The sequence below is a fragment of the Ranitomeya imitator genome, chromosome 1 (assembly GCF_032444005.1).
Source record: "Ranitomeya imitator isolate aRanImi1 chromosome 1, aRanImi1.pri, whole genome shotgun sequence".
NCBI classification, from domain to species: Eukaryota; Metazoa; Chordata; class Amphibia; order Anura; family Dendrobatidae; genus Ranitomeya; species Ranitomeya imitator.
The window spans coordinates 301,528,915-301,543,583 of record NC_091282.1 but is presented as its reverse complement, the minus strand read 5'-3'; the positions used below and the strand labels follow the sequence as shown (position 1 = coordinate 301,543,583).

At 39.1% G+C, this 14,669-nt stretch overlaps 1 protein-coding gene across 1 annotated transcript in view; it reads left to right on the top strand.

Moving 5' to 3' along the window:
- Nucleotides 1-14,669, top strand: part of GGT1 (gamma-glutamyltransferase 1) — a 221,787-nt gene that overhangs the window by 61,428 nt on the left and 145,690 nt on the right. The window contains exons 2-3 of the mRNA XM_069757413.1: nt 2,770-2,940; nt 10,054-10,184. Of these exons, the coding sequence (XP_069613514.1) occupies nt 2,774-2,940; nt 10,054-10,184 (298 nt within the window). The 5' untranslated portion in view covers nt 2,770-2,773. The remainder of the gene's footprint in view (nt 1-2,769; nt 2,941-10,053; nt 10,185-14,669) is intronic.

The window sequence follows — 14,669 nt, the reverse complement described above, 5'->3', positions numbered from 1 at the left end:
GATGTTACAGTAAAACTTGTAATAAAGGTCACATAAAATATTTTTTACTTCCTTCTGAAGAAAGGAAGATGAATGCATCAGTGCTGCTGCTCCTTTTATTCTTGATTCTACATATATTGAAGAAAATTACAGCTATGGCAAAAATTAAGAGACCACCACATCAAAACTCTGTCATGTGCAGCCCAATCTCCAGCCCTGAACCCCATTGAAAACCTCTGGAATGTAATCAAGAGGATGATGGATAGCCACAAGCCATCAAACAAAGAAGAACTGCTTACATTTTTACGCCAGGAGCAGTGTGAAAGACTGGTGGAAAGCATGCCAAGATGCATGAAAGCTGTGATTAAAAATCATGGTTATTCCACAAAATATTGATTTCTGAACTCTTCCTGAGTTAAAACATCAGTATTGTTGTTTTTAAATGATTATGAACTTATTTTCTTTGCATTATTTGAGGTCTGAAAGAACTGTTTTTTTTTTATTTTGTCCATTTCTCCTTTTCAGAAAAAAAATACAAAATGTATTGCTTGGAAATTCGGAGACACGTTGTCAGAAGTTTATAGAATAATATAAACATTTACATTTTACTCAAAAATAACCTATAGAGAAAAAAATCAGACAAACTGAACATTTTGCAGTGGTCTCTTAATTTTTGCCAGAGCTGTATGTCTTGGACGCATCATCACCTACATACTTTATGAAGTTTAAAGCTACAATAGACTCAACATTTAGTTACACTTTGGCACTCTGTTTTTTTATTGTGGTTCTGTAAAATATAAAACTGATAATACCATTCTCCATAATGTACATCCTTGGCCAGAAGTTTTTAGACTGACATAAATTTTGGTTTTCGCAAGCTTTGCTGCTTCAGATATTTTAATCAAATGTATCAATAATAACTGATAATAACTGATGTACATTGTATAGGCATTTAATATGTACAGTATTTACACTTTTTCTGTTTGTCCACCCACTTTTCGAAGATTGACCGTAGATTCTCAATAGGATTGAGATCTGAGGAGTTTCCTGGTTATGGACCCAAAATTTTAATGTTTTATTTAGCGAGTCACTTTGGTTTTACTTTTGTCTCTTGACATGGTCTCTATCATGCTGGTGAATAAGGCATTGTTCATGACCAAATTGCTCCTGGCTCATTGGGAGAAGTTGCTCTTGGAAGATGTTTAGATACCGTTCTTTATTCATTGCAGTCTTCCTAGGAAAAATTGTGAGTGAGCCCATTCCTTAGGTGACAAGTAACCCCACATATGAATGGTCACAGGATGCTTTATTGTAGACATGACAGAGCTCATGAAAGTACTTATCATTTTTTTTTTATCTGCATTTCTTCCAAATGTCCCAAACAGTCTGAAGGGGAGCATCATTAGAGAAAATGAAGCATGCCCAATACAGACGTAATAGAGAGTTTCTTAGCTCACATAGAATTGTCTAAACTTAATACCATACTCTTAAAATGTAGTCCATTCAGGGTATTCAATGTCTTGCTGTAAACAAGAACATTTCTATTAGCTCAACGTGGAGATCTGGAAAATGGTGAAGACTAGAGTAATACTAAAGGTGCAGAAATGTTCATTATATAATAATTAGGTTTCAGTTACCTATAAACAGAAAGCTCCTTTAATATTAGTTTTATCATTTGAAATGTTATTATTTGTGCAATGTATTAGTCACCTGGATTAATGGAATATCATTTTGTACTAAGTATACTTCCAGAAGCTTTTTTTACAGAAATGCCTATGTGATTACACAGATGCTAACCCATTACTGAGAAGTATGTAACAAATAATATTAATAACCCAACATAATTAGAAGAACCACATAAATTACCCTCCTCTTAAATATAATACTAAAAGTAATTTATTTAAGTAGATAAGGAACCGGCGTTTTACATTTTAACTCCCAACCCTTATTCAGGAGATGGTCTACTGCAAAGGTGTGTAGAAGCAGCTCTCTGACATTGAGTTACAGTAGATCACACTTTATGGCCTCAGTTTTCATTCTGCCTCACCAGTACAAGATAGACTTTCACATACCTGCTATGTAATATTATGTGATTTATGTCTCTATCAAACAGAAATTCAGTCTCTTTTGTGTTTTCAGGTACAGGTAAATGATTACTTTATCAGCATGAATGATTTTTCCATTATTCTTTGTTTAACCTTTTTTCTTTTATGTTTTTTTTTTTTTTACTAGCAGAAAAACAGCAAGATTTATAGGTCCCAGATTTCTTTTTTTTTTTAGTTGGGTGGAATTTTCTGTTATTAAATAACCAACAGATCTTAGTGCAGAGTAATGCTGCTTGCTTGGAAATTAGGTCTGTTGTTAAGATTGATTGCTGTAGCCTGCCTGTGGTCCTCTTGTGATGCAATGTTGTGCGGGCAGAGCTGGCACCATTCAAGCCAATTGGAGAAGTCAGGAGAACGCTAAAAGCGTGAAGTATTGCCAAGCACTGGCTGCTTCCTGCAGCACGAGCACAAGGCAAGCCCGTCTAACTGTATGTCCTTCAGTATATTCATAGCAAAATGGGCATAGACTATTTGCATATATATGTATATATGTGTTACTTTACATGAGCCTGTAATTGAAAATTAAGCAGGCGAGGAACAACATAGAAAATATGGGCATGCATTTGTACCTGGAAACAAATGGTTCTTACCATAGTACATTTGACCAAATGAATAACTGCTAGTTTAGAGAATATGCAGAGCATTCTGAACCCACAGCATTCTTTGTATCTTTCATATTCCACAGCACCATGAAGAAACGTATATTGATAATAGGATTGCTGACTGCCATTGTGTTGGCACTTACACTTTTTTTGGGATTGTTCTTTGGACTGCGCACTCGTTCTGTCCCCATTTCACAAATCTATGAAAGAGCAGCTGTAGCCACAGATGCTGGGAAGTGCTCCGAGATTGGCAGGTAAGTCCATGACAATTATAGAATTAATTTAGTATTGCTGACTAGAGAGCGAATCTGTGTCAGATTTACTTGAATTTGTCATTTAAAAGAAGTACATTATGCTCTATGGCCTCTCTAGACCTCAGAGTGTAAAAAAGTAGGATTTCATGAAAAAGAAAATTAATATAATACTCACTGTTTCTGTCTCTCGCCTGTCCCACCACTAAGTACCCTCTAGTTTTGGTCACAGTTCAAGGCTCTAAAGTGGCTCTGGTGTTGGTTAGGCCTCATGGCAACGTGAGGCCTAATCACAGCCAGAGATTCCTGAAGAGTGACCAGAGCCATAGAGAACTGCATGATGGGACACCGGTGAGAGCTACGTAGAGGTGAGTATTGTTTATTTTTTCTTTTTTATCTCTTCTTGATACCTACCACAAATTAAGCAAAATAGCAGCAAGGCGACTGCCATTTTACTGAATTTGGGCAGAGCGAATCACAAAATTTCCAAAACAAATTTGGTTAGCTTTGAAAATATTCACTAATCGCAAGCTGATATATCAATTTTATTTAGGCTACTATGGCTAAACAGAATGAAACCACAGGCCTTCAGTAGAGCTGTAGTTTAGGGATATGGAATTCTAATGTGTTTATTATAATGCATATTTCTTAATTATTACTTTTACGCACTTAAAGGGGTTTTCCCATGCCACGAACAAAGTACACTTTAATTAATAGGTCTTAGAATAAAAATAAGTTCCACAATTGGATGTGTTATATATAAAATGTTCCTGTGCTGAGCGAACCTTTATAAGATTATCTCAGCACAGGAAAAAAAAACATTTAAACACATCTAATTGTGGAACTTATGATTATTCAAAGACATATTGATTAAAACGTTGATTAAAATTAACTTTGTTTTATTGGAAAAAAAAAACCTTAAAAGTTACTTTAGGGTTTTGTCCTAATTGCAAGTTAGGACATTAAGCTTCACAGTGGTGACCAGACAGACTAAACCACTTTGGCAGATACTGTATTTTGGCTAAATACGTATGAATATAAGGAGTGTGTATAGGGTCAAGTAAATGTATTACTGCCTGATTCAAATGGTTAAAAATATGCAAGCATGACCATGGTGCAGTGAGGCAGTCATATGAAGGCACAGTCTGTTTAGAAAGGATCGTAAAAATCGGAGAGGAGGAGGGGTTTGTCTCTATGTAAAGTCTTGTCTAAAGTCCACTTTAAGGGAGGATATTAGCGAAGGGAATGAGGATGTCGAGTCCATATGGGTCGAAATTCATGGAGGGAAAAATGGTAACAAAATTCTCATTGGGGTCTGTTACAAACCCCCAAATATAACAGAAACCATGGAAAGTCTACTTCTAAAGCAGATAGATGAAGCTGCAACCCATAATGAGGTCCTGGTTATGGGGGACTTTAACTACCCGGATATTAACTGGGAAACAGAAACCTGTGAAACCCATAAAGGCAACAGGTTTCTGCTAATAACCAAGAAAAATTATCTTTCACAATTGGTGCAGAATCCAACCAGAGGAGCAGCACTTTTAGACCTAATACTATCTAATAGACCTGACAGAATAACAAATCTGCAGGTGGTTGGGCATTTAGGAAATAGCGACCACAATATTGTGCAGTTTCACCTGTCTTTCACTAGGGGGACTTGTCAGGGAGTCACAAAAACATTGAACTTTAGGAAGGCAAAGTTTGAACAGCTTAGAGATGCCCTTAATCTGGTAGACTGGGACAATATCCTCAGAAATGAGAATACAGATAATAAATGGGAAATGTTTAAGAACATCCTAAATAGGCAGTGTAAGCGGTTTATACCTTGTGGGAATAAAAGGACTAGAAATAGGAAAAACCCAATGTGGCTAAACAAAGAAGTAAGACAGGCAATTAACAGTAAAAAGAAAGCATTTGCACTACTAAAGCAGGATGGCACCATTGAAGCTCTAAAAAACTATAGGGAGAAAAATACTTTATCTAAAAAACTAATTAAAGCTGCCAAAAAGGAAACAGAGAAGCACATTGCTAAGGAGAGTAAAACTAATCCCAAACTGTTCTTCAACTATATCAATAGTAAAAGAATAAAAACTGAAAATGTAGGCCCCTTAAAAAAATAGTGAGGAAAGAATGGTTGTAGATGACGAGGAAAAAGCTAACATATTAAACACCTTCTTCTCCACGGTATTCACGGTGGAAAATGAAATGCTAGGTGAAATCCCAAGAAACAATGAAAACCCTATATTAAGGGTCACCAATCTAACCCAAGAAGAGGTGCGAAACCGGCTAAATAAGATTAAAATAGATAAATCTCCGGGTCCGGATGGCATACACCCACGAGTACTAAGAGAACTGAGTACTATGAGAACTAAGTAATGTAATAGATAAACCATTATTTCTTATTTTTAGTGACTCTATAGCGACAGGGTCTGTTCCGCAGGACTGGCGCATAGCAAATGTGGTGCCAATATTCAAAAAGGGCTCTAAAAGTGAACCTGGAAATTATAGGCCAGTAAGTCTAACCTCTATTGTTGGTAAAATATTTAAAGGGTTTCTGAGGGATGTTATTCTGGATTATCTCAATGAGAATAACTGTTTAACTCCATATCAGCATGGGTTTATGAGAAATCGCTCCTGTCAAACCAATCTAATCAGTTTTTATGAAGAGGTAAGCTATAGACTGGACCACGGTGAGTCATTGGACGTGGTATATCTCGATTTTTCCAAAGCGTTTGATACCGTGCCGCACAAGAGGTTGGTACACAAAATGAGAATGCTTGGTCTGGGGGAAAATGTGTGTAAATGGGTTAGTAACTGGCTTAGTGATAGAAAGCAGAGGGTGGTTATAAATGGTATAGTCTCTAACTGGGTCGCTGTGACCAGTGGGGTACCGCAGGGGTCAGTATTGGGACCTGTTCTCTTCAACATATTCATTAATGATCTGGTAGAAGGTTTACACAGTAAAATATCGATATTTGCAGATGATACAAAACTATGTAAAGCAGTTAATACAAGAGAAGATAGTATTCTGCTACAGATGGATCTGGATAAGTTGGAAACTTGGGCTGAAAGGTGGCAGATGAGGTTTAACAATGATAAATGTAAGGTTATACACATGGGAAGAGGGAATCAATATCACCATTACACACTGAACGGGAAACCACTGGGTAAATCTGACAGGGAGAAGGACTTGGGGATCCTAGTTAATGATAAACTTACCTGGAGCAGCCAGTGCCAGGCAGCAGCTGCCAAGGCAAACAGGATCATGGGGTGCATTAAAAGAGGTCTGGATACGCATGATGAGAGCATTATACTGCCTCTGTACAAATCCCTAGTTAGACCGCACATGGAGTACTGTGTCCAGTTTTGGGCACCGGTGCTCAGGAAGGATATAATGGAACTAGAGAGAGTACAAAGGAGGGCAACAAAATTAATAAAGGGGATGGGAGAACTACAATACCCAGATAGATTAGCGAAATTAGGATTATTTAGTCTAGAAAAAAGACGACTGAGGGGCGATCTAATAACCATGTATAAGTATATAAGGGGACAATACAAATATCTCGCTGAGGATCTGTTTATACCAAGGAAGGTGACGGGCACAAGGGGGCATTCTTTGCGTCTGGAGGAGAGAAGGTTTTTCCACCAACATAGAAGAGGATTCTTTACTGTTAGGGCAGTGAGAATCTGGAATTGCTTGCCTGAGGAGGTGGTGATGGCGAACTCAGTCGAGGGGTTCAAGAGAGGCCTGGATGTCTTCCTGGAGCAGAACAATATTGTATCATACAATTATTAGGTTCTGTAGAAGGACGTAGATCTGGGTATTTATTATGATGGAATATAGGTTGAACTGGATGGACAAATGTCTTTTTTCGGCCTTACTAACTATGTTACTATGTTACTATGTTACAGCATAAGATGTTTAGCAAGATTTTTTCCTGAGAAAGGAATGAGGTCTCTTCATAGGTGTAATACTTTAATGTGATTATATGCTTACTCTAACATCTTCTATAAATACTTGTAATAAAAGACACATATCATATTTCTAGCTTCTGTTCTTTCTTAAGTAAAGAGGGTAACTCAATCCTCATTGAGTTGTTGACAACAGTATTGTGCTGGACTATTTGCCATAAAGAATGTATCTGAGGTGTGCATGCTCAACCTCCACTTCATTCAGATATGCAGGTCTCTTTAGAGCCTTCTTCTTGTGGATCAGTGGGTGTTCAAAGCAGTCACACCCCCAGCTATTGGAAAGATATTTCATATACTCTAGATAGGGAACAAAAATTCACAGCAAACAATGGATATAAATTTTGGAGTAGAAACTCAATCGACAATTCACAGAAAAAACTCAAAATTGCTAAAATACCTTTATTGAATAAATATTAAAAACTAGTGCGCACAAAACCATCACCAAAAATATACATAGCATGTATTAGAAAAGACCCAGGGAGGTGCCTATCCCTAGGCGCCTATCTCTAATCAGCTCCATACCTGACAGCGGAGGTTGGCACCCTAGACCTGCGCAATGGCGCCCCCGCTCACCATCGACTGTCCCTTCTAACCATACAAATCCCTGTAAAGAGTGGGTAGAAGAAAATGGATATATTAAATGTCAGGACTAGGGGCCAGTGAGGGATGAACTGTCCCTACCTCTGTCTCTACCACACAGCGGAGGTTGGCACCCTAGATATTTACGATAAATTGCACCCCTGCTCCTCGACGGCTCTCCCAAGCAAAAAATTACCCTAATGGAATGATGTCAGGACAATATATAAACTTAATGTAAGGTGCTGAAGTGCAGGAGAATATGGCATTACAGAAACACCCTGGGCTCGAATATGGGAAGTGAGTATCCTCTGTGTTATGCACAAATAGTTCCGCTCAACAATTAACATAAGTCAGATACATAGTAATAACCCCTCAATGTATATTATAATAGTCTCTCTAAACAGTAATGTTAGTGAAAGATTGCAGTTGTATACAAGAATCCTTAATTAGGGTAAGATATCAAAAACACCACTCCCAATGCCTGGATTGTTCTCATAGATAGTTATAAAATACCAAAAGTATCAGATGGCATCGCTCTATGTTATGATAACAGAAGCACAGATAATGCTTGTGCCCAAATAATATACAAACAATGTTAGGGTTTAAGAAAAAACGTCTTGGAGTCGATCCTCCTTAAAACAAAAGCCCACATATCAGAGCAAGGTTCACAAAATACAATATCTCCACAGATAGCAATACACTTTCAAAATCGACTTCATAAATAGGCATCTTGAAAATCAAACTCTCAAATTCAAATCTCCATAGATATGAATCTATAGATCAAAATCACAAACCCAAAACTCGACGCGTTTCCCCTCTCAAAGAGGTTCATCAGCACCTATGGCTGTCCCGATGGATTTAATCCCCTAATAGCAACATGGTAGCCGCAAAACTTCCGGTAGGTGAATCGCACGCTGGGATGTTCAGGTGCATTCATTTAAATCATTATCTGAGTCTTTATTTGGGGCAATTTGGGTACTTCACCATAAGCACTCTATCTGAGGGGAACATACCCGATGTGCTAATGTTTGATATCGCCAATTGCATCTGACATGAATAAGCTAAGTAGCAAGCTCTGATAATGTCATTATATACTCCTGATGAACCTCTTTGAGAGGGGAAACGCGTCGAGTTTTGGGTTTGTGATTTTGATTTATGTATGCATATTTATGGGGATTTGAATTTGAGAGTTTGATTTTCAAGATGCCTATCTATGAAGTCGATTTTGAAAGTGTATTGCTATCTGTGGAGATATAGTATTTTGTGAACCTGTCTCTGATATATGGGCTTTTGTTTTAAGGAGGATTGACTCCAAGATGTTTTTCTTAAACCCTAACATTGTATATTGTTTGGGCACAAGTATTATCTATGCTTCTGTTATCATAACATAGAGCGATGCCATATGATACTTTTGGTATTCAATAACGATGTGTGGGCTTTTGTTCTAACAAGGATCGACTCCAAGACGTGTTCTCTTAAACCCTAACATTGTTTGTATTTTTCTGGCACAAGCATTATCTGTGCTTCTGTTATCATAACATAGAGCGATGCCATATGATACTTTTGGTATTTTATATCTATGAGAACAATCCAGGCATTGGGAGTGTTTTTTTGATATCTTACCCTAATTAAGGATTCTTGTATACAACTGCAATCTTTCACTAACATTACTGTTTAGAGAGACTATTATAATATACATTGAGGGGTTATTACTATGTATCTGACTTATGTTAATTGTTGAGCGGAACTATTTGTGCATAACACAGAGGATACTCACTTCCCATATTCGAGCCCAGGGTGTTTCTGTAATGCCATATTCTCCTGCACTTCAGCACCTTACATTAAGTTTATATATTGCCCTGACATCATTCCATTAGGGTAATTTTTTGCTTTGCAGAGCCGTCGAGGAGCGGGGGCGCCATTTATCGTAAATATCTAGGGTGCCAACCTCCGCTGTGTGGTAGGGACGGAGGTAGGGACAGTTCATCCCTCACTGGCCCCTAGTCCTGACATTTAATATATCCATTTTCTTCTACCCACTCCCTACAGGGATTTGTATGGTTAGAAGGGACAGTCGACGGTGAGCGGGGGTGCCATTGCGCAGGTCTAGGGTGCCAACCTCCGCTGTCAGGTATGGAGCTGATGAGAGATAGGCGCCTAGGGATAGGCACCTCCCTGGGTCTTTTCTAATACATGCTATGTATATTTTTGGTGATGGTTTTGTGTGCACTAGTTTTTAATATTTATTCAATAAAGGTATTTTAGCAATTTGGTTTTTTTTCTGTGAATACTCTAGATAGGGGAAAAAGTACCAAACTGGGCACAAAATTTTTCTAAGTGTAAATTGACTAAATATCCCCACAGCATAAACACCATATTCAATAAGGGGTTAGTATTAACCATAACAATGAATATGATCATGTGAGATCTGTTATATCAGCAGGATAGCTTACAGTATATGCTGTTTTCCTAGATGACATAAGTAAATAAAAAAAATATATTTCTGATATTTTAAATAAAGCTGTACTTCACGTATCAGTTGTTTGTTTTCCATTATTACAGGGATATGCTTAAAGAAGGTGGAACAGCAGTGGATGCTGCTATTGCTGCCCTCATCTGTGTGGGTCTTCTGAATGCTCATAGTATGGGCATTGGAGGGGGAGTGATCCTTACCATATATGATCCAAAAACAGGTGAGCAATGGGAGGAAAGCATCGTCAATAAACATCTGTCTTAACCCCTTAATGACCGCCAATACGTCTTTTAACTGACCTGAGATATAAGAGAATAGCCTCCCCATACAGGAGACAATCCAGCAGCTGTCCACTGTACACTATAGCTGACAACTTGCTGTTATCAGCCACGATCAGTGTTTGTGCCATCCAAATCTGTTTAACCCCTTAAGGTACCGTCACACTAGACGATATCGCTAGCGATCCGTGACGTTGCAGCGTCCTGGCTAGCGATATCGTCCAGTGTGACACGCAGCAGCGATCAGGCCCCTGCTGTGCTGTCGCTGGTCGGGGAAGAAAGTCCAGAACTTTGTTTCGTCGCTGGACTCCCCACAGACATCGCTGAATCGGCGTGTGTGACACCGATTCAGCGATGTCTTCGCTGGTAACCAGGGTAAACATCGGGTTACTAAGCGCAGGGCCGTGCTTAGTAACCCGATGTTTACCCTGGTTACCATCGTTAAAGTAAAAAAAAACAAACAGTACATACTTACCTACCGCTGTCTGTCCTCGGCGCTCTGCTTCTCTGCTCTGGCTGTGAGCACAGCGGCCGGAAAGCAGAGCGGTGACGTCACCACTCTGCTTTCCGGCTGCCCGGCGCTCACAGCCAGAGCAGAGAAGCAGAGCGCCGAGGACAGACAGCGGTAGGTAAGTATGTAGCGTTTGTTTTTTTACTCTTTGGATGGTAACCAGGGTAAACATCGGGTTACTAAGCGCGGCCCTGCGCTTAGTAACCCGATGTTTACCCTGGTTACCGGGGACCTCGGGATCGTTGGTCGCTGGAGAGCTGTCTGTGTGACATCTCTCCAGCGACCAAACAGCGACGCTGCAGCGATCCGGATCGTTGTCGGTATCGCTGCAGCGTCGCTTATTGTGACGGTACCCTTAGATGCTGCTGTCAATAGTGACTACATCAATATAAATGGTTAACAGAATGTGGGGACTCCCTCTTTATCCCAATTGGTGCCTTCAGATCATGATTGTGTGGTCCTAATGTTTGCGATGGCAATTCATGGCCAAATAGCGGCCTTAGAGTCTCAAGACTGTTGTAACCTGATCAGAAGTTAGCGGCATTTAGGTGGTAAAAATAGACATTTTCTTTTTTGTCATGTCACTTTGCATTAATTCCTGAAAGTCACCTGAAGGATTAAGAAACTAGCTGACAGCAGTTTTTCAATATGTCAGGGGGTGCTGTTTTTAAAATGGTATAACTTTTGGGTGTTTCCCAATATATGGGACCCCTAAAGGCACTTCAAACATGAATAGGTCCCTAAAAAAATAAATTTTGTACATTTCCATGAAAAAAATGAAAACTTACTTCTACATCTTTAAACCTAAAATGCAAACAAAATGAACATGGTGCTGATGTAAAGCAGACATGTGGGAAATGTTATTTATTAATGTTTTGCTGTGGTACGACTCTCTGGATTATAGGGATAATCATTCAAAGTTTGAAAATCGCTAATTTTTTTTACATTTTTCTCAAATTTCTGATATTTTTTATAAATAAACACAAAACATATAGACCTAAATTTATCATTACCATAAAGTATAATGTGTCATGAAAAAACAGTCTCAAAATCACTGGGATTTGTTGAAGCATTCCAGAGTCATTACCACATAAAGTGACACTGGTCAAATTTCACAAATTTGGCTTTGTCACTATTAAGCTGGCCAGACATTTATAAGTTTAAAACATAAAGGAAAGTACACAAGGTGTAGAAATTGGGCGAGGAGACCTCAGTGGAGCAACACAAGGGAAAGTCCACAGGTCCTCGATTAAAGCAGATAAATAAAAGCAATTCCTAAAACAACATCACATATCAGATCAACATAGGTACAGTGCTCTCAATGTCACTTACCATATATTATAACAAGCAGGCTAAAGTATATTTAGAGATATTGGAGCAGGTTATCATGCACTTCAATCTCCTATCCAGTTGTGTACTTGAAAATGCAAAATTCAAATTATGGCACAATATCAGTTGGTGTGGCCCTGCAGGATTAAAGAAGATTCCACACTTTTCAGTTTTTCGCCATTAAATTTATAAAGTGGAATTCCATATACCCACATGGATATGAAACAAAGAGCTTTTCTCATAAAAACATGCTGCCCAACCTTGAGTTTCACCACACATTAGGCTTCTTCCAGTGCACATTCAGTATGTCACTTATATGTGTTTAAAATAAGTTAATCATATGCCATTAATAAAATATATACCGTATTTTACAGCGTATAAGATGACTTTTTAACCCCTAAAAATTGTCCCAAAAGTCGGGGGTCGTCTTATACGCCGGGTACGGCTGCAGGGGGGGGCGATCCTGGATGGTTCCCAGGGTCTGAAGGAGAGGAGACTCTCCTTCAGGCCCTGGGATCCATATTCATGCAAAAAATAAAGAATAAAAATAACAAATATGGATATACTCACCCCTCCGCTGGCTCCTGGCTCTCAGCGCTGCGAGCGTCTGCCTCCATTCCTAAGAATGCAGTGAGTGAAGGACCTTTGATGTTGTCGCGGTCAGGTGACTGGTCACCTGACCGCTCACGTGACCGCGACGTCATCGAAGGTCCTTCACTCACTGCATTCTTAGGAACGGAGGCAGACGCTCGCAGCGCTGAGAGCCAGGGGCCAGCGGAGGGGTGAGTATATCCATATTTGTTATTTTTATTCTTTATTTTTTACATGAATATGGATCCCAGGGCCTGAAGGAGAGTCTCCTCTCATCCAGACCCTGGGAACCACACGCCGTATAAGATGACTGGGCGTATAAGATGACCCCTGTTATGACCTGGTGGTTAAGAGGCCACACTGAAATAACCTGGTGGCTAAAACGCAACATGGAACGAGCTCTGAGAAGGTGGTATCTCTACTGACCGCAGTCCCTAATCCTAACAACACAACTAGAAATAGCCGTGGGATGTTCCTGACACTCCCTAGACACCTCGTCACAGCCTAAGATATAACTACCCCTAAAGAAGGAAATAGAAAGCTATCTTGCCTCAGAGAAACCACCAAAAGGAAAGACAGCCCCCCACAAATATTGACTGTGAAAGGAGAGGGAAATGACTAACACAGAAATGAAATTAGAATTCAGCAAAGGGGAGGCCAATACTAAACTAGATAGACAGAGAGCAAAGGATACTGTGCGGTCAGTATTAAAAACTACAAAATCCACGCAGAGTTTACAAAAATGAACTCCACACCGACTCACGGTGTGGAGGGGCAAATCTGCTTTCCCAGAGCTTCCAGCTAGCCTAAATAAGACATAGTGACAAGCTGGACAAAAGAGACAAAATGCAAAGCAATAGAGTCCAAACAAATGGACAAACAAACTAGCAAAACTTATCTTTTGCAGAAAAGGACTGGCCATATGAGAAATCCAAGGGAAGAATCAAATCCAACCAAGAACATTGACAGCAGGCAGGCATGGACTAAAGCCCAGAGCAGGTTTAAATAACAAACCCAGGCAAGGCGATTAGTGAAGGCAGCTGCTACAGCTACCTAACGGAGCAGCAGTTCCACTCGAAACCACCAGAGGGAGCCCAAGGGCAGAACTCGCAAACACACCATTAGCAACCACAGGAGGGAGCTCCAGAACGGAACTCACAACAGACCCCCGTCTTATACGGCGGGTATATCCCAAATTCCATATTTTATTTGGAAAAGTTGGGGGTCGTCTTATATGCCCAGTCGTCTTATACACCAGAAAATACGGTAATATATGTTGTTAACCAGTTAAACATTCTCCATTATAGATTTAGCATTTAGATTACTTATAATAACATTCATATATTTTTAAAAATGTGTATCTCCAATTTGTTTTAGATGTTTAGTAAAAGGATACCGAGTATTTATTCCTATACAATGGTCACTGAAACAGAATATTACATTTGGACTTGGCATTCCACATGCATATAAAATCATTTTATACATTACATATAGAATTCTGTTTTGCAAAAACTTTTTTCCAGGTGAATCTAAAATAGTTACTAGAAAACACACACTATAATACATCTCTAAGGAGCGGTTTTCTAAATCCCCATGTAAACATCATTATCATGTAGTAATAAAATATCTCTAAATCTTAATACCAGCATTATCCCTAGAGAAAGTAAAGATAGTAAGGAATAAAGACAAGTGGTAATATTTTGCTAAATTACCATCTCACGAATATAGCAAGAATAGCCTATCACGTTCCTTCCTTAGAAATCTTCTGTGGTCACATTCATAAACCAAATGAGACCATGTTGGTAAGGTCAACCAATTCAAAATGGGTAACCAGCCTCATTCATAAAGTATTTGTAGTCAAACGTGCAAAAGCAAGAACCTACAGTAGTAATTTTAAATTAACTGGTGAACAAGGACTACTAAATAAACAAAAACTAGTCAGTTCAAATTGACATAGTGTTGACGTCACCGCTGTGCTCTGCTTTCCGGCCGGCGC